Raw genomic sequence first — 21,621 nt, forward strand, 5'->3', positions numbered from 1 at the left:
CCACTCCATTCCCCCTCCCTCTCGAGAATGATGAGCAGTCCAGATTCCCTGCCCTGCGGGAAGTCCAAGGTCCTCCCACTTCTATCCAGGACCAGGAAGGTGAGCATCCAAACAGGCTAGGCTCCCACACAGCCAGTTCATGTATTAGGATCGAAACCTAGTGCCATTGTCCTTGGCTTCTCATCAGCCTTCATTGTCCACCACGTTCAGGGAGTCCAGTTTCATCCGTGCTTATTCAGTCCCAGTCCCGCTGGCCTTGATGAGCTCCCAATAGATCAGTTCCACAGTCACAGCGGGTGGGTGCACACCTCGTGGACCTTAAGAAGGCTGCAATGTTTTACAAACTTTCATTTCCATATTACTTTCCTGGATGTTTTCTTATTGAGACTGTGATAAATGGCTAACAAACGTGACAAAGTTTTAATATCAGGTAACACCTTTAGGAACTTTGGAATTGTGGAAACATCAAAAGTAGTTATGAGTGCATACTGTACTGTAAACAGTCCCACATGTCACCAATAATTAGCACATTTTACAATCAAGAAATAAGTGAGTCTGAGGTGAGAACTAGGTCACAGCTTAAACTGACCCCATCTGAAGTGTCTCGGGCCCCAAATTAAAAAAAAAAAAAAGGGTACCATGGTATAGTTAGACAATACTTAGCACACAGCAGTAAAAGAAATGGAGACAACCAGAAGGTGGCAGAATGGGGCTATGTAGAATTCAAATTCAAATCTACAAAATTCTTTTGCCATTTCTGTAGCTTTGGACAACAGATGAGAAACACAATTTTAGGCCCTTACCCAGATGATGTGCTAGGAATACACAAGAGCATTATTTCGTGCACACTATCAGGTTATGAGACTCCCGCACAGACCACCCTATCAGAAGACTAATCTCCATTTTCCTGCTCCCAGAAACCGACTTACGCAACACTAAGCAAAATAAAGCCCTCTCACACCCTTCATGCCATTCCTATATTGCATCTGAATTCACTGAAAATTCCCTGGAGAATTACTACAAATGTTATGCCACTTAACATATTTTATTTGGTAAGGTTGAGGAGCAGTTATGACAACATCAAGGTAAAATCCTTTATAAAAGTTCATAATACTATTAAGAAAAGTTTATATTGACTATTTAATATGGTCAACTATATTTTTCTTCAAATGCTACTTGACTGTTTACAACAGATCTGTTTGTCTTTGCATTGCTGATTCTTACTACAGGACCTAGAACACACACACACACACACACACACACAAAAACACTAGAAGGTTTTGCTCAGTCAGGTACAACATCAAGTGAAAACTAAGACTGAAAACCACTGAACAGGTATATAAGACACCAGTGTGTATTAAAGTAGTTCACCTTGTTTTTTCATCTGAAAATAAAACAGAGTTGCTAACAGCTCTGGGGTAGGGACGGCACCACCTAGAGACGAACTGGGAGAATTATAACTAGATCTGCCAACAGCAGCCAATTTACATAGGAAGGCCAAATAAAAGGGTCCCTGAGAAACACCTAGTCCAGGGCTGTGGTAGTCTGAATGGAATTGGACCCAATAAGCTCATAGGGAATGGCACTATTAGGAGGCGTGGTCCTGTTGGAATAGGTGCAGCCTTGTTTGAGGAAGTGTGTCACTATGGGTGTGGGCTTTGAGCCCTCACATCAGCTCAAGCCATGCCCAGTGTGTCAGATCACTTCCTGTTGCCTGTGGGACCAAGATATAAAAACTCTCAACTCTTTCCCCAGCACCATGTCTGCCTGCATGATGCCATGTCCCACCATTACAATAATGAACTAAACCTTTGAACTGTAAGTCAGCCACACCATTAAATGTTTTCCTTTACAAGAGTTGCCATGGTCATGGGAGTCTTTTCACAGAATAGGGTGGTTTGAGTTCTGCAGCAATATTCAGAGGAACAGGTGCCTCGTCAGGTCTCATACGAGGGTTCAAAGAGCAGCAGTGACCTCCAGAGCCGCAGGAGGCTGGACTGTTTTAGTGGTGAAATCTAAGAGTTGGGAGGGAGCAGCCCACAGGCAGTCCTAGAGAGAGACTCCTGTGTAATGTGAAGTGTAGAAAGAGAAGGGGGCAGCCAGAGGAGAGGCCGTGTCCAGGAAGACGACAGAAACCCTGGTGCAGAACAGACTGAAGGAGAAACTTCAGGTCTGATTCTAGCACTGTTAGAAAGGAGTTAACAATGGCACAACTTCTTTGACTGCCCTTCCTCTCCTCACTGCCCTTTCTTTCAGGTGTACAGGGAACAGCTGAAGCATTCTGGGGGAAACTGCAGAGAAAGAGGCATCTCTAACTAGGGAGATGTTTTGGAACTGCTGATAAAAAGGATAAATTACCTAATCATGGTCTTGACCTCTTTGCTCCTATTCTCATTCCCCCCACTCTTCCAACTGGATTATTTTAGGAGCTCAGCCCAGCACTTGGCTGCTGGTCTCTGCTTCTGTCTCCATCAGTTTCTGGATGAAGGTTCTATGGTGACATTTAAGATAGTCATCAAACTGACTACAGGTCAAGGCCAGTTTGGGAACTATTGCTTAGGGTCTTAGCTGGGGTCATCCTTGTGGATTCCTGGAAATTTCTCTAGTGACAGGTTTCTTGCTAAGCCCCATAATGGCTCTCTCAATCAAAATATTTCTTTCCTTCCTCTCTGTCCTTCCTCCATCTCAACTATCCCATTACATCAAGCTATCTTCCCCTTCTTCCCTCCTCTTCTTCCGCCCTCCCTTCTCCCCCCCCACCCCATACTCCTAATATTGTCAGGAATCTTGTCTATTTCCCCTTTCCAGGGACGGATGGGTGTGTGTGTATGTGTATGTGTGTGTGTGTATGCAAACATGTGCGTGTGTATGAGTTTCTTAGGGTTTACCTTGTTACTTAGTTTCTCTAGTGACGTGGACTATAGGGTTGTTATACTATGCTTTATGGCTAGTATCTACTTATGAGTGAGTACATACCATGCTCATCTTTCTGGGTCTGGGTTACCCCACGCAGGATGTTTTTTTCTAGTTCCATCGATTTGCATGCAAATTTCAAGATGTCATTGTTTTTTTTTTACCACTGAGTAGTACTACATTGTGTAAATGTACCACATTTTCTTTATCCATTCTTCAGTTGAGGGGCATTTAGGTTGTTTCCAGGTTCTGGCTATGACAAACAATACTGCTATGAACATAGTTGAGCACATGTCCTTGTCGTATGTATTGCTGGGTCCTGAGGTAGGTTGAGTCCCACTGTTCTGAGAAAATACCATACTGATTTCCAGAGTGTTTTTCAAGTTTGTACTTCCACCAGCAATGGAGGAGTGTTCTCCTTACTCCACATCCTCTCCAGCATAAGCTATCATTGCTGTTTTTGATCTTAGCCATTCTGACTGGTTGGTATAAGATGATACCTCTGGGTCGTTTTGATTTGCATTTCCCTCATAGCTAAGTGTCTTTCTGCCATTTGAGATTCTCCTATTGAGAATTCTGTTTAGATCTGTACCCCATTTTCAATTGGATTATTTGGAATTTTGATGTCTAATTTCTTGAGTTCTTTATATATTTTAGAGATCAGTCCTCTGTCTGATGTGGGGTTGGTGAAGAACTTCTTCTACTCAGTAGGCTGCCTTTTTGTCCTATTGACTGTTTTGTTTCTCAGTATCAAGAGGTCCCATTTATATATTGTTTCTCTCAGTGTCTGTGCTACTGGGGTTATATTTAGGAAGTAGCACCCTATACCCATGCATTCAAGGCTACTTACCACTTTCTCTTCAGTCAAGTTCAGTGTGGCTAGATTTATTGTTGAGGTCTTTAATCAATTTGGACTTGAGTTTTGTGCATGGTGATAATTATGGATCTATTTGCCATTTTAGACATGTTTACATTCAGTTACGCCAGCAACATTTTTTGAAGATGTTTTCTTTTATCCATTGTATAATTTTAGCTTCTTTGTCAAAAATGACATGTACATAGGCATATGGATTAATAGCCAGGTCTTTGATTTCATTCCATTGGTCAACCTGTCTGTTTTTATGCCAATACCAAGCTGTTTTCATTACTGTAGCTCTATAATAGAGCTTGATGTCAGGAATGATGATGCCTCCGGAAGTTCCTTAACTGAACATGATTGTTTAAGTTATCCTAGATTTTTTTTTGTTTTTCCATAAGAAGCTGAGTATTGTTCTTTCAAGGTCTGTGAAGAATTGTGTTGGGATTTTGATGGGAATTGCATTGAATCTGTAGACTGTTTTTGGTAGGATTGCCATTTTTATTATGTTGATCCTACCTATCCAACAGCATAGAAGAGCGTTTCATTTTCTGTTATCTTCTTCAATTTGTTTCTTCAAAGACTTAAATTTCTTATCAAACAGGTCTTTCACTTCTTTTGTTAGTGTTACCCCAAGATATTTTATGTTATTTATGGCTATTGTGAACGGTGATGTTTCTCTGATTTCTTTCTCAGCTTCTTTATCATCTGTATATAGAAGGATTACTGATTTGAGTTAATCTTATATACTGCCCCATTACTGAAGGTGTTTATCAGCTGTAGGAGTTCCCTTGTAGAATTTTTGGGATCACTTATGTATATTATTTTGTCATCTACAAGTAGCAAAAGTTTGATTTCTTCCTTTCCAATTTGAATCCCCTCGATCTTCTTTTGCTGTCTTATTGCTGTAGCTATAACTTCAAGAACTACATTGAATAGATATGGAGAGAGTAGACAGCCTTGTCTTGTTCCTGATTTTCGTGGAATCGCTTTGAGTTTCTCTCCATTTCTTTTGATTTTGGCTGCTAGCTTGCTGTATATTGCTTTACAAATGGATGGAACTAAAAAGAACCATGCTGAGTGCAGTACCCCAGACCCAGAAAGATGAGCATGGTATGTCCTCCTCATCAATGGATGCCTGTAAAGCTGAGTCTAATGAGCCACTAGTCCACAACCCCAGAGAAGTTAAGTGTCAAGAACCCTAAGAGAAACATACTAGATTTTCCTGGCAAGGGGAAATAGACAAGATCTCCTGAGAAAAATGGGAGAGTAGAGGTGGGAGAGAAGGGAGGGGTGAAGGAGAGAAGGAAGGGGAAAGTGAAGGTGGGAGGAAAACTTGTGGGAACAAGATGGTCAAGATGGGGGAAGGACAGAGAGGGAGATCAAGGAAAGAGATATCTTGATTGAGGGAGTCATTATTAGGCTAGGAAGAAATTCCCAGGAATCCACAAGGATGACCCTAGCTAAGAACCTAAGCAATAGTGGAGAGAGTGCCCAAGCTGGCCTTGAACTAGTCAGATTGACTTAAACGTCCTTAAATGTCCCTACAGAACCTTCATCCAGCAACTGATGGAAGCAGAGGCCAACATCCACAGCATAGCACTGAGCTGAGCTCCCAAAGTCCCGTTGAAGAGTGGGAGGAGTGAGAATATGAGTGAAGAGGTCAAGACCATGATGGGGACACCCACTACAGGTTACCTGAGCTAATGGGAGTCATTAGACTTGGGCCTGACAGTGAGGAAACCAGCATAGACCTAAACTAGTGATAGACAGTTATATGGCTGGGGCAGATTGACAGTGTGGCCAGGATTTTCCCCCACTGCTTTAACTGGAGTTTAGCAACCCATTCTCTTTGGATGAATATCTTGCTCAACCTAGATAATAGTGGGGAAGGCCTTGGTCTTGCTTTAAAGCAATGTGGTAGACTTTGTTGACTCCCCCCCCATGGAAAGCCTTACCCTCTCTGAGGAGTGGATAGGGGGAACCTGGAGGGAGCAGGAGAAGGGGAGGGAGTGGAAACTGAAATTGGTATGTAAAATGAGAAAAGATAGTTTTTTTTTTAAATAAATAAATAAAAGTTAATTATAAGAAGTTTGCAGATCATATCCAAGTATTAAGCAGGGGAATTCCAAACAGAATGCACACTTGGTTACATAGTCAATTTAAGAAAAGTAATATGAACATGTTAGAAAAATCTTTATTTTTTTGATAACAGACAGATGACTAACAATGATAAAGACACACAAACTTCAACAGTCAGTAGGAGAACAACAAAGATAAAGGATTAATAAACACCATAGTTCAAAATTAACCAAGAAAGCCTGACATGCTCTGAAATCTTGACGTGCACATAAGAAAGAAGCTTACTAAGGAGGAGAACAGTGCTGTTTCTTCAGCTGCTAACATGCATACGGGGACTACCGGATGAAGATGCGAATGGCAGACCTCACAACTCTACCATAGCGCTAGCTATAGAGTAAGATGGAGATTCTAAGAATTATATTACTTCATGCACTGCTAAGGGAAAACAAAGTCTAGCGACTATGACATGCTTTTTAGAGTCATTCTCTGAGAACTCTCTAGACTTTGATATAAGTTTTTCTATTACCCTTGAACATATATACAAAGAAAAAACATTAAACAAAAAATACTAAAGAACTCTGTGAGTTCGAGGCCAGCCTGGTCTACAAGAGCTAGTTCCGGGACAGGCATCAAAGCTACAGAAAAACCTTGTCTCGAAAAACCAAAAAAAAAAAATAAATAAAAAAATTTAAAAAAATTAAAAAAAAAGGGCTTATCAGGAAGCACTACCAGACTCTCAATGATTTAAAAGTACCTGTCTGAACTACTACCATGGCGAAGCACCTTCTGTCTTTATACACTATTGAAGGGAACATGGGATCAATGATAAAGTTATAAACACAACAGCAATTCTCAAACAAGATGACTATATATTAGCTACCCATAAGTAGTCCCTTCTCAGTTCTATGTGTCTGTACATATGTGTTTGTTTTAGCATCTTGAAATACAGAATTTATGTATTTAAAATGAAATTTGGCCGACTGGAAAAAAACACACAGATCCATTGAGATACTTTAAATATTCAGCTATAACTAACAGATTAAAAGATAATCAATAAAAATACCAAAGGAAAGGAATCAGATGGTCATCCAGTATCCAGAAGCTCCTCTTTCAATGCCTTTGCTGAGCAGGTAAGGGTGATGACCTGCTTCCTGCTGACACTGAGGATTACGTCCATGTAAGAATTCAACAGAGAAACATCAAGAAGATCCTCACTACTGACCAAGGAACTGCTGATGATTATACTAAAAAGAAACTAGTGAAGGCGTTGAAGGAAATTTGCCTGCAACGGCATTGTAACTGAGCATCCACACATGGAAATCAACTTTAGGGTGACCAGTCTAAGAACATATGTCAGCTCCTGATAGACTGGGCGGGCTAAGCATGCCCAGCTGGAGGTACAGGGTTTTAAGAGCCATCACACTCTGAAGCTTAAGTGGCGATTTTCTTGTAATGAGTAGAGTTTCCCTTCTGTCACTTGTCACAGGCTAAAACTCTCACAGTTTGTGTAATGTAAAGAAGTCACTTTTACCATGGACTAGTCTAACTCTATCATGCAGTAAACTGAAAAGAGCCATTGAAAAGCAAGTTAGCATCGTCTAGCATCGTAGGATAGATGCTGTTGAAGACAGTGAAGTCTTGATTTTGTGTGTTCTCTTGTCATTTTGTTATCATTATATGTGATAAATATTTAAAAAAACCTGTTACATTTAATGTGAAATCAATCTACTAGGTCATTTTATTGTTTAGATTTCCCGCCATGAAGATGTGTTACTGTTTTGTAGACATCATCTACTTAGTTACATTTAATGTGAAATCAATCTACTAGGTCATTTTATTGTTTAAATTTCCGGCCATGACGACGCGTTACTGTTTTGTAGACATCATCTACTTGGCACTTCTGGCTTTTACTGCCCCATCAGCCGCTGAAGAGGCTACGCTACAAACTGTCGTTTGTGTACTGGACACTCTTCTTTCTCCCTCTGACTGCTGTGAGCATTTACAGCAGCAGCTTCAATCTGTGCGTCCTGACCCCCTTGGGGGTCACATATCAGATATTTACATTACGATCCATTAGAGAAGCAAATACAGCTATGAAGTAGCAATGAAATAATTTTCTGGTTGGGGTCAGCACAACATGAGGAACTGTATTAAAATCACAGCATTAGTAAAGTTGAAAACCACAAGTTTATAGTATCCCATAACTGTAGATTTCAGATATTTGGATTAGGGCTTTTTGGAACCATTTTGGGATGCAAAAGAAGTTTCCTGGAAATTCCAAGGCAGCAGCTTCTCTGGGGCCTTGTTTTTAAATCCAAGGCTTGAACCACATCCCCTGCACATGAACATTTTCATTCCATCACTGTATCTTTCATTGTAGCCACAGATGTTGGCAGTTTTAAAAGAGTTTTGCCCATCTGCATTTCTTTTAATATTCAAAATATGGTGTAGATAATGCAGATGTTGAAGGGATGGGTATCTGTGCTGTAATGTTCTCTGGCAGAGTTGCTCTATAACAGATGGATCCAACAGCTACGCACTCACACAGCTGAAATGGACCAAGGAGAAAGGAGGACTCCTGGGCAGGAACTTAGAAGATGCTTGTGCTTTCTTCTAAACTGGCTTTACAACTCGCTCCAAATTCTTCTTCCTCCATCAGCCTGCTTGCCCTGGACTCATAGTAACTGTGTTACAGCAACCTTCCCAGGTGTACTGGTAGGCATGTGTGTGATCTCAGAACAGATAGGTAGCACAGTAAGACCTATAACAACCCGGTAATGGTGGGTTCATTTATACTGCTTACAACTTCTGTAGTAGGCCTCGGGGAAGGTCAGGTTTTTTGGTTGGTTGGTTGGTTGTTTTTTTTTTTTTTTTCAGTAGTGTCTTTCTACCTGTTCTCAAATACAAATCAAAACAGAATGGAGTTTTGCTTCAGCTTTGATTTTGCTCAGCAATCCAGTCAAGTAGTGTGTTTATAAAGGAAAGTTGTATAAGCATTTTTATTTAAAATAAAATAGATTTGTATTAAAAAAGCATACATACTGATACTGTTTCTGCCCCACAGCTCACATCATCCAGTAAAGAAAACAAGGAGGAAACCAAAGCAGCTGCAGTGCTGCAGACTCCGATGTAACTTGTGAAACAGACCACAACAGACCACTGCGGCCGCTCAGGAATCCTGCACTCTTCGCTATATAAATGCCCATGTTCATTTCCGCCCTAGTACCAAGGCCAGGCCCACGTGTCCTACACCCCATCATAAACAGTTGTAAGTCGTGTCTTCTGGCATGAGGACAAGAATCAAGTCTCACTCTTTTTTCCAACTCCACTTCGCACAGTGCCTAGAACGAAGTGGACAGCACTGACTGAGGATGATCAAAGGAACGAATGGATGACAGATATATGCGTATTTCTTGTGTAAGTCTTGTGCAGGGTGATTTATCTCAGAACTACAGCTGAAGATAAAACATAATCTCCCCTATTAACATACATGACACCTGCTCTACCTGGAAGCTAAATTGGTATTCAGGGAGCTCAATTACCAGCAAAGCCAGTCCCTGTAGAAGAAGTTAATACCTAGACTAACACACGCTTTCCAATGTGTGGCTTACATAGAGTCTCCTGCTGCTATATGGTCACCTACTAAAAAGGAATGGCAAACAAACTTTACAAAGTGAGACCATAAAGTAGTCAAATCTCAAACAGTTTCGGTTTGCCATAATTGCCTTAAAAGAAACGAAAGTTTCAGAAGTCACCAAAGAGTCAGCATGTGAATCTCAAACATGACCATAGGTGTGATACTCATATCGTGCTGCAGCAAGCCTGATAGAAGATGCTGAGGCAGAACTAATTGCAACTAAGCTAGTGCAGTAATTCAACTGGTGATTTTCTGTCTTTAAAAGAATCCCAAATCTAACTCAAAAAAAAAAAAAATGACTTAGACATAGAGCAGTAAATCTAACTGACAACATAACACCTGAGTCTTTCATCATACGAGCTACAGAAAAGCAACTCACTGCCTGCACCCCATACACTAAAGGATGCTAAAGCTAAAGGACCAAATCAAGGCCAACGATTTACTTTCAGAACCCACATTTTATCACATCGCTCTCCTTGACTTCAGAGTCTCTAGCAATTGTTTCTAGGGTCAAACTCTGAGTCTTCCCATGAGGTGGCCTCTGTCCTTTCTTTGGTTCTTTCATTATACAATCTCTCACCAACCCCACGCTCTACCATTCTGTTATAGCAGACAATTTACTTCCTAATCTTGACATTGCGCTGTTCTTCCCTCTCATGGATGTTTCCCATTTCAGCATCCCACTATGGGACCATCTCTTTGAAAGGTTTTTTTTTTTTTTTTTTTTTTTAATCTCATCTACCTCACCCCTTGGCTCTCTTATTAACCGTTTATGAAATAATTTTTTGTTGTTGCTTTATATATTTCCTTTAGAGCATTCTTACAGTCTCACATACACTCTAACACACACTGACTCACCTCTGTGTGCTAAGTAAACGAGCGGAGGGACAAGGAAAGACACTCTACACCATTCTCATGATATAAGTCAGGCTGGCCTTTAACTTAGGATTCTCCTGCCCCAGCCTATCTATTATGGCATGACAGGTGTGTGCCACCACCTCACTTACTCTTGGAGGAGTGTGCATGAGCGTGCATGAGTATGTCCATACACAGAGCCATCAAAGGAAAACCTCAGCTGTTAGTCTTCGACATCTGCCTTGTTGGAATAGGGTCTCTGTCATTTGCAGCAGAGAATAGCAGACTAGTTAAACTAGACATCCGGAGATTTTCCTGTCTTGGCCTCCCCTCTCACCATAAAGCACTGAGATTACACACACGCACTACTGTGCTGGCTTCCCAAGAGTTCTGGCGATGTGAGCTCAGTTCCTCATGCTTGCCCACTGGGCCAACTCTCCAAACCTAGTATGTTTTTAAAGAAAGATTAAATGCAGTAAATAATACAGTACTGATGTACATATATTTATCTTCCATAAGTTCTGTATTTTTCTATTTAAAATAAGCTTTCACTAAAAATTTATGATATATTTACCTGAGAAAATTTGGCCACAAATCTATACTAGCATTTAGTAGTATTTACCTATGTTCTTAATCTTGTAAATTATGTAATGATTGCTTTATTTTGTTAATTCAATTAAGTATCAAAATTAACTGTGATAAACTTGTAACCTGTGAGGACTTAACAGCTGCTCTGGCTTACCTAAACTCTTCCCAGGGCTGCCTCTGCCCCCAGCATGGCTGACATTTCTAAGCTGGCTTTCATGCTTCTCAATCATCCTGCTGCCAGCAATGGAAATAACAATCTGTCTATGTCCTGTGTGGAGGAGCCTGAGCAGAAGAGGAGGAAAAATCATCCCCAAACAGGAGACTGTTTTAAAGAGTAATCTGTGCAAAAATAAAAATTGAGAACTAAATGAGACCATGTGACTATCAATGAAAATTGAGTTCAATAGCTTGACCTTTTCTTTAAGTCCAGGGAAGACTATTCCAGCACCTCTGCCAATACAGACAAATAATCTACTTCTAATTACCCTTTAAAAGCTAGTCTGATAAAGAACAAGTTCTAAGATGTAAGCAAGATGCAAGAGAACACTAAATTCATTTCTTCTCAATAGCTGATTCTAAAAAATTTCAACCAAACTATACTTTCTTATATCTATGACTAAGTCCCAACAAAAGGAACTTAAGGTAACTTCATGAGCATATACAAACTACTAAAACATAATTTGTTCACCAACTTCGGAAATTGTTACTTAGAAGAAATGTTGATGATTTTGAGAAAACATAAATCTAGAATTTTGTTTCTGTAAATACACTCAAGATTACCAAATTATCAAAATTATAGGAAGAAGGAATAGTATTTTTATTATATGTAAAGATAGCCCTGTCAAAACATGGCTGTCAATATACCAAACACCAACCAGACAGGCCCAAGGTAAAATCTCAGTTCTTCAGTGGCAGCAGTTGCATTTCAAGTTCTCGGTAGCTACACCTGGGTAGAAACCGCTTCACTGAAGAGTCTAAGTGGAGAGCCTGTCTAGCATCATAGCAGCTGGGTTATATGAACTATTGGAAATCACAGAAGGTGCAAAACTCTAAACACATTAATAATAGCAATGCAAGCTTAAATGACTTTTTGGCTTGCTACCTAACAGGAGACAAAGTACACATCTAGAAATGAGTAATAAAAAATACAGCAATGAAGTATCTACAGGTGTAAAGTTATATATGGTTAACTTGGCATTTTTACCACATTGAAAATGAAATACCTGCAAAGTAATTTAGCCCTTCATTTTACAGATGATGATATGAATCCAGAGATTGGGACAGGAAAGGTAATCTTTCTTATTTCAGACAGGTAGAAGATCCAAAGAAATCATTATTGAAAGCAACCACAATGAGATATAATTGATAAACTGAAGCAAAGTGTGACCTATTCTGTGGGTCCTGAATTTGATTTTGCACTGGATACTCAGAAAGCTCAGCATAAGCCCTTGAGATCAGAGGTTCTGACATCAGCTTGCCTAAGTTCAAATGTCATTCTTGATCAGCTACTATGCAACCTTAAACAAGTTACTTATCACTTCTTTACCCAGTTTTGAAAATGAGGCACTATTAGAACCCATCACCGGATTTGAAAGAATATGTACGGCAGTGCAAACCACCTAGAGAAGCAGGCACACACTAGTTCTCAAAAACAGTAACAAGTTTGCATCTGTTGAACCTGTTCTGCTAATGGCTTTCTTTGATCAATTTCTATTGTCTCTCAGGGTCTTTTTTCTCTTCCTCTTTCTTTTGAGGCAAGGTCTCACAATGCCACCATTGCTCACCTAAACTTGCTATGCAGAGTAGGCTGTCCTTGAACCCAGAGACAAACCTGCCTCTGCCTCCCCAATCCTGAGATCGAAGGTGCGCACCACCTTCAAGGGCATTTCCAAAAAGACTATATAACCATTAGGCTACAGGGTGGCTTTCCTATGTCTAATCATGAAAACAAACATCCAAATTTCAAACAACAGCTTCACCCACAGACCTGAATGTCAGTGTGCAATATACAGATCCATAGGCAGCCTGTGGCTATAATATATTTTTTAAAAGATTAAAGGGGCTCTATTATTAGTAAGGCTATGTGAGTAACATATTTAATTCAAATTAAAACAAGTCTTAAATTATGAGGATTGAAAACATCTCTGAGACTCTTGGCCTTCTGTTTCTAAAAGTTCATGGTTCTGTGTATTAACTGATGTTTAAGTAAGTACACTCAAATTTTGAAGGGCATTTATTTCGAGAATAACTTTAAAAACACATAGAAAAAATATATAATGGCAAAAGTTGTTCTTTGAAGCATCCCAATTCTCTGAGGAACTCGAATTAATTTATCACTAGAAGCTATGGATATCAGAATGGAGTCCTTTAATTTTAGGAGTATAGGGGGAAGGTTTTAATGAGGACAACACAAGCCCTGAATAGTCAAACCTAACAACAAACAAACAAATAAACAAAAAAGTCAACAAAACAAAACTTCAAAAAAAATCCTTTCTCATCTGTCTTTATGCTCAACTTCATTCTTTGGGAGTATTTTTAGAACTAAGCTCTAGAATTACCTGTCTGTGGGAGGCTTATTCCTTGTCAAACCGCAAAATCTTACCTTCGTATCTTTAATTAGCTTTTCAAATCAAATACTTCCCTACTGATAATTTTCTGAGTTCTAATTTTACTTTCAGAATGTTAGCACTTACATTTTACCTTTCAGCTGACACTAGATAGTAAAATGTTAATATTTTGTCCAAAGGGTTTAAAACTAAACCCAAAACACTTGGTAAATAATCTGGAAGCTGGACTGTCTAGTGATGCAGGATGTAGTCAGAGCATCCTGCTCTTTACTGTTGTTAATAGCATGACCTGAAACCCAACTTCCTCGGAGGTCTGGCACTTGAGCCTTGAGATGGGGTGAATGCATTGATTCAACTCTTAAGATAATGCATATTTCTAAAAGTTTATTCTGCTTATCAAGAGAAATTTAAATAATTATATTCAAATTTTGAGCCACAAATTTCTAGAGTAATTCATTTGAAAACTAAAAATAGTTATAAGATATGATCGGTCATTAAGCTTTAAAACATAATGCGAAGTCTTTGCTACAGAAGATCATCAACACACGCCAGTTAACGTTGCTCCAAACGAAACCACTAAAGCTGATCCACAAATGTCTCATATGGTTTTCCGATGAAATAACATTTGCTATCTTCCTTCTTGTCACTTCACAACTTTTTTTCAAACTATTATAATAATTTTCAGTTTCCATAAATAAACGTACAGAAGATTTTGTCATAGCTACCAGTTTAAATTAACACTATCTAGGGGGAAACTTGTTTGGAAGCTTCGTAGCAGAAACATATAGAGTACAGGAGCATGGACTACTATTAAAAATACAAGAACCGTAGAAGCACTTGCTAAGAAAATCACTGGGCTGATTCAATGATCAAGCACATTTTCATAACACAAATTGTACAAGAAGTAGGGAGACAGCAATATCAAGAGGGCACAGAATTTGTTATTCTTCGTCTTTCGTGAATCAGCACGACTAGTCACTACACTTGTACAATTAAAAAAGAACATGGAAGTTCTGCTTCTACATTAGTTTGTCAACATCTCCTTGTCAGAAGCTCACAACAGTCTGTACACTGTTCATGTAATTTTCTAGATCGAACCTTATTGATGGAACATAAAATAAATTCTGACTTTGTTGTTTACACTACACAAAATGAATAACTAGACCCCCTTCAGTCAATTCAGTTCTGCTTTATTTATACAGAAGAAAAGTTGCCTGGTAGCCTATTATAAGATTAGCTTGACTCCTCTGTTATAGACACAGGCACAATGGGAGATGCTATTTACATAAATATGAACTAATTGTCAGCCTTACATCAAGCACTGGGATGTCATTTACTTATGGCAATGTAACAAACAGCAAGTGCCTTCAATTAATCCGATTCATAAAATCTAGTGTGTGTAACCCTACAATGGCACACAATTTTTACTTCACAACCTGTTACACTATGCGTGTACATGCATGTGCTTATATATAAAACCATGCTGCCAAACGGAAATTCGATTTCCACGACCCTTTTGTCTTGAGATTTGGTGTAAAGTACCGAATGCATCGCACTTTCAGGAGAAATCAACCCACCATGTCTGGAGAACTTCAACTCTACAAGACCTTTAAGTTCTACAGGCACCCTGAAACACTTTTGATGTTTAGAGCGAAAGCAAGCCTGTTTCACTTTCTCCCTGCCTCGAATGGATAAAGTTGCTGCTTGTGTTTATGTTTGCCATTTCTAATCTACGGGATGAAAGAAAGATCCTGGAACACGGAGGGTTAATGTCGCCTTTGGAGACCCCCAGACGGGCACTCACCTCGTGATAAGATTGGGATGGATTCAGGAGATGGAGGAGAAAGAGTCAACTCAACTCCAAAGCACTACCTGTAGCTCCCTAAAAGAGGGTCAGGATGTTGGGGGCGCTGGGAGAAGGGAGAAGAGCGAAAGAGCGAAGGGTGCGATCACAAAAGGGACTTCTTTTCAAGGACCATATTTGGGGAAGCGTTCCAGACTGTGGCAGTCCTCCTTGCTCTAGTAAGAAAGAGAATCACAGGGACCGCTCAGCCCGCCCTCCCTCTCTCCGAGGAGTCCCGGCGCTTGGCCCTCACCCCTCAGGCCTGAGTGGGGGAGGGGACAGAGAAGAAGGCGGCCAGTCTCCGGGGCTCCTGCAACTGCTAGGGGCGCCGCTGCAAGGCCTGGCCGGTGCCTCGCGGCCTTGGGGGACTCTGGCCCGGGGCGCTGCACCCCGGCCCACCCGGCGGGAACCCAACCCGGATCTTAGACTCGACTCACCGCTCTCCACCTCGCTGCCTTTCTTGGCGATCGCAGTGTTCCCCATGACCCGGGAGACGGTGAGCAGGGGTGACGGAGGGGAGGGGACCGGGGCCGTCCCGCCGCCCCGCAATCTGCAGCAACTCCCGCTTTTGCTCAGCTCCCGCAGACCCCGGAGCGCGGCGTCAGGGCGCGCGGAGCAGCCGGGTGTCGGGGAGAGATGCGGCGAGCTCTCCGGCAGCGACAGGGACTGTGGCGCTGGCGGCGGCGCGCGGACACTCCCCCTTCCCGAGCCCGCCCTCCAGGCGCGCCCCCGGCACCGCGCGCCCCCGGCAGCCGCACACCCGGAGCGCGACCTCGGGCCCGGAGCTTCTTCGCGAGCCGGCGGGCGCACCGGAAGTGACGTCGGCGCAAGCCCCCCGGCGGGCGGGAACTCGTCCGTGCCGGGCTGGAGCGGTGACCGGTTGCTCCGACTCGCGCTCGGAGGCCAATCCCGAGGTAGCGGAGGGACGTGGAAACCGTTAGTTTGGAAGAACTATGAATCCTTCCTCCGCGTGGCACCCGGTGCCCTAAAGCCGGGCGAGGGGCATGGTGCCGGGGGCTCGGTCTGCTCCTGCATCCGGGTGGCGCGTGTTCCGCACGCGTTCACACGAGGGAGATCCTTCTGGGTGGTGGGAGGAACCTGCTTGTGCCCCTCGGAGTCCTGCGGCCCCTCCTGATCCTCGGGTCAGCCTCAGCCAGGAAGGCCTGCTCTCCGCTCCCAACTGCTACTGGAGCTTCTTCCCATCACACAGGTCCATCACGTATTTCTTGACAGGTGGTACCACCGATTTCCTAAGGGAAAATGTTACTAATGTTACACAAGTACTGTTTTGTGCGTCGTCGCAGTTACCAACTTCAGGTGCAGATTTCAAAATAAACGCATACTCGATTGTTTGTTGAGCTTTTCTTCAAGAGTACTTGAATTTTCTGTGAGCTTATTAGATAATTACATGCCCATCTAGTAGTTTTTGTTCTCTATTCTTTTGAGCTTTTCTATGTAAGCACACATTCCAAATTTAGAAAAGAAAGATTAACTTCTGAAAGGGCAGAGGCCATGTAAATTTATTTATTTATTTATTTATTTTTTTGCCTTCGTAGCACCAAGCGCAGTTGGCGTTTAATGGCTGTTGATTTGAAAGTAAGCCGCGATTTCTCAGTATATTTTTTGTTTTGTTACTGAATAAAGACAGGGATGACTGGAAGATGCCAAACAAATTCATCCTATTTCTTACTGTCAGTCACATTAAATTAACAAATATGTACACCAGGCGTATTGCATCCTAAAGGTCATACAGTTAGTAACTAGTTTGTCCTAAGATCCCAATGAAAATGTAGCATTACCGTCATGGTTAAGATCCAACTGGGGCACAGAGACGTTAAGAGACTTATCCTAGGTTGCACAGGTGTTACCTAATTAGAAGGATTTGAAATGAAGAAGGTAAAGACATACCATCTCAGAAATGCCAGATTGGTAATTATTTCAGTTTAAAATGAATTGAAGAGGTCGACCCTCAGAAGAGACCGTTTGTCCCTTTTCATTATAGCAAGCCTTACTGTTTTGGGAAGATATCCTTTTTATACAAAGGACAGAAAGTAAAGTTAATCACCAATACTACTAATAGGTGTCACAGTGAACTGGAATAAACAAACTCTGACATAATTCCCACACATATATACCTTTTAAGGACATCCCTGGAACTTACTAGTCCTTCCCAGATTTTGTATTTGTCCAAAGCAATATGAAAGCATGATATCTGTCACTTCTTCAGACTTCAATTTCTGTGAAGATGCCCATGTACCTGGAAAGTTAGTAACATGCATGTCAGTCAGCTCTGGTATCTTCCTAGGTCCAACTAAAGAAGGCACACAGATCCAAGGTGGGGTGGGTAAGAGTGTCCTGATAGGCAGCTGGGCTCTACGGTGTGTGACTTGCTATACTGTAAATCAGACATTAGATGATGTGGTGAATTACATTCCCTCCATAGGAAACCCCACTGACTTAAAAAGGTAGAAGGATAATTGGTCTGCTTGAGGATATTTACTATTATTCGCTGAGTTTCCATTAAATACAAATAAAATAATAATAAGGAGGCAAGTGGACCAGACATGCTGATCCACACTTTCAATCCCAGTCTAAGGAAGCAAAGACAGATAGGTTTCTACATCGTTCCAGGAAAGCCAGGGTTACAGAGACCCTGTCTCAGAAAGAGTGTGCAGGAGAGAAGAGGAACAAGAGAAAAGTGGCCTACACGATGTGAGGTTTGGTGTTGGCATGCAGAGATCTCACACCCTTTTCCAGTTACAATGAGCTTTGTCAATGAGATACTTTGTTTTGCATACTTCAATACAGTAACAAACCGTGTGCAAACCAAATGTAATGCACATTGTTCTGAGGAGGACCTTCCTAGACCCCTAGAAGGCTCTGCTGCCTTCATAATGTTGACTTTTAAAAACGTGTACATGCCTGAAGGCGAGCTTAAATGATACAAGTGTACACAATTTGTCTCTTCCTCAACCTTATTTTCAACATGAGTCTTTGATAAGAGAGAAGCCATCCATTTAGTGAATCGTCCATTTGAAAAAAAAAACATCACTGGCACCTCTTAGAAAGGTCTTAAAAGATGGCTCATCAGGTAAAGCTATTACTCGGCAACCTTGCGGAGCAGATTTCTGTTTCTTGAGTCTGATTAAAAGTCAGGTGGGGGCTGGAGAGATGGCTGAGTGGTTAAAAGCACTGACTGTTTATTCTTCCAGAGGACCGGGGTTCAATTCCCAGCTCCCACATGACAGCTCATAACCATAGCTTCAGTTTCAGGTGATCTGACACCTTTCATAGACAGACAGGTGTAGGCGAAGACTGCCTGTTCATTTCCCTGCCACTCATATCCAAATAATCATACAGAAACTATATTAATTACAACACTGTTTGGCCAATGACTCTAGCATATTCCTAGCTAGCTCTTACATCTTAAATTAATCCATTTCTATTATTCTGTGTATCGCCATGAGGCTGTGGCTTACCAGAAAGTTTCCGGGTCCTTCTTAGGCAGCTACATGGCATCTCTTTGACTCTGCCTACTTTCTCTTTTATCTCTCTGGATTTCCCGCCTGGGTTTATTCTGTTCTGCCATAGACCCAAAAACAGCTTCTTTATTAACCAATGGTAATAAAACATATTCACAGCATACAAAGAGGAATCCCACATCAGACAGGCAGGCAAAACATTAGTGTACATGAAATATAAATAATTTAAAAAATGTATTCTTAAAAAATAAAGTCGGGTGGAGATGCTAGCTACCAGTACTGGAGATAGAGATAGAATCCTTAGAGCAAGCTCACAGCCAGAGTAGAGTAGCCAGAGGGTAGGAACTAAGAATTCCAGGTTCAGCAAACACCCTACCTCATTACATAAGGTGGAAACGATGAAGGAAGACATATGACATCAATCTTGAGCCTTCACATGCATACATGTGTACACACACCTCCACACATGGGTGTGTCCCCATACATGTGTGTCCCATATGCATAAAAGGAAGTTATGTATACCCTAACTGACAATAAGTAGATCAAAAAAAAAATGAGCTTTGCAAAACCAAACCAAAAAAGAAAAAAAAGCCATCTCCCTTCACTCTGCCTGGATAGGACAGTATATTATTTGTTCATAATTGCAGAAAATATGATGATCAATTTTGGACTTTTTGTCATTTTTCTTAGCGCTGTCATTATGGTTTATTTACACTGCTCATTAGGAATTATGTCTTACTATATAGACGACTGCCCTGCTATTAGAGACCCATGACTGAAAATAATGGGAAAGGAACTGTCAAACTATACACAGTTACTTCCGTCATTCCAGCTAGCCATTGGACATATTACATATTTTATGGGGACAGTTGAAGTGTTCTGTGTAATTATGTGTTTTATAAGGACAGTTGATTGCTTGTTAGTTAATATTAATGATCCCATATAATTGCATACATATTGCTTTTGATTATTAGCAAAGCATTCTCTATTGGAATCCATTATTCATGCAGGCACTCTTTAAAAGACTATGTCATAATCATATTTTTATGAATTCTTCAAATGGCAAAAATCTTTAACTGTTTAACCACTTTTGAATGATCAAAGAGTACAGTGCTTTCTGTCTCTGGCCAGCAATCTCTTATGGGATAAACCTGTATTTTGCTTCTCTATGGGCTGTCACAGCAGCAAATGGGTTGCACAGAGACAGACTGCTTCCTTCTGTGTCATAGTTTTTACTAACCTGTGAGCATGCAGGGTTCTCTAGTAGGAGAAACCAGAGGGAACTGCTTTGGAAATTCTTTTCCTTGTTACTTAAATTCTTTGTAAAATCACTCTTGTCCTTTTTATTTGATCATCACAGCAAAACTTACCAAAACAAAGCACCACCTTCTGCCCCCAGGTCTCGTTAACTCAGGGGTGAGGAAAAAAATAAAAAGAGTAAATGCATATTTATATTCTACCTTGACTCCTGCCATTGAGTCCTGATGTGGGAGGTGATGCATGCCATGAATATGTTGTATTCTGCAGGTCACAGAAGAAAGTGACTGACAAACTGCCAATATAGGTGGAACTGTCTTTAAAATTTCCTGCTTCATGGAAAAGTCTGCCAGACATTATGGGCCTGTAGGCTGAAAATGGGAGCCCCAAAGTTGCCAAAGAACTTTAGGTGACTGTCCTGGCAATGAGATGTAGAGGTTGCTTACAATGTACTTCCTGTTTACTTATGTAATATTATATTCTCTTGGAGTCTTGATGGAGTTGAAGAATAAATAGTTATAGTTTTTTAGTTATGATTAAAGATAAAGTTGACATAAATATTGTAACTTTAATTCTTGCTTGATACCTGTTTTGTTATATATAATCTTGTTATGTTAAAGTTAAAACCCACCTTTTTATTTAGACAAAAATGGAGAGGTGATTCATGTTGTGAATATGTTTTATTGCCATTGGTTTAAAAAGAAGCTGTTTTCAGCCAATGGCTTAACAGAGTAAAGCCAGACTGAAAGAGATATGTAGAGAGAGTAGGCAGAGTCAGAGAGAAGCAATGTAGCAGCCGCAGGAGACAGATGCACCGGAACATTGCCAGTAAGCCACAGCCACGTGGTGATACACAGATTAATAGAAATGGGTTAATTCAAGATATAAGAGTTAGCCATAAATACGCTTAAGGTATTGGCCAAACAGATAACTACAGATTTTCTTAATACAGATTGTACTAGTAATGCAATTAATAGATTTATGTGTGATTATTTCGGGAGTCTGGGTGGCTGGGAAACGAACAAGCAGCCTCCCTCAAGAGAGTCCCACACCCTTTCTTAAGTGCCCTTGTGTAATACCCCTTCCTTTGCTTTTTTCATCACTCAGTGTATTTTTTTAATATTTATTTTTTTAAACATATTTTAAGTTGAAACATCTTATTGGCAGCATATGTTCCTTGGGAACACTACAGATCTTGCAGCTTTTTACATTTTTTTTTTCATACCAAAATGTAGATACTGTTGTGGCTAATTTTATGTCAACTTCACACAGGCTAAAGTCATCAGAGAGGAGGGATCGTCGATTGAGAAAATTCCTCCATAAGAATGGCAAGCCTGCAGGACATTTCTTACACAGTGTTGGATGTGCATGATTGAGGTAAAAACACTTCCTGGAAGTGTTTCCTCAGAGTCAGCACATGGAGGCTGTGTTCAGTGGTGGCCAAGTTGTATCTGGTGCTAGCAGCCAAACTCGGTCATGTGAAAGAGTCTCCTTGGCAGTACCGGTTTTGAAGGCATGGAGGGGTCATAAAGAACAGCTGA

The 21,621-nt window shown here is 40.9% G+C and overlaps 1 protein-coding gene across 1 annotated transcript in view; it reads right to left on the reverse strand.

The window, feature by feature from the left end:
• The window catches only part of Prkacb (protein kinase cAMP-activated catalytic subunit beta), a 78,895-nt gene extending 62,885 nt beyond the window's left edge, over positions 1-16,010 (reverse strand). The window contains exon 1 of the mRNA XM_050160114.1: positions 15,779-16,010. Within this exon, the coding sequence (XP_050016071.1) occupies positions 15,779-15,824 (46 nt within the window). The 5' untranslated portion in view covers positions 15,825-16,010. The remainder of the gene's footprint in view (positions 1-15,778) is intronic.
• Between the last annotated feature and the right edge of the window lie 5,611 nt (positions 16,011-21,621).

The sequence above is a fragment of the Alexandromys fortis genome, unplaced genomic scaffold (assembly GCF_014885135.2).
Source record: "Alexandromys fortis isolate MF-2015 unplaced genomic scaffold, M_Fortis_MF-2015_v1.1 scaffold_124, whole genome shotgun sequence".
In the NCBI taxonomy this organism is placed as follows: Eukaryota; Metazoa; Chordata; class Mammalia; order Rodentia; family Cricetidae; genus Alexandromys; species Alexandromys fortis.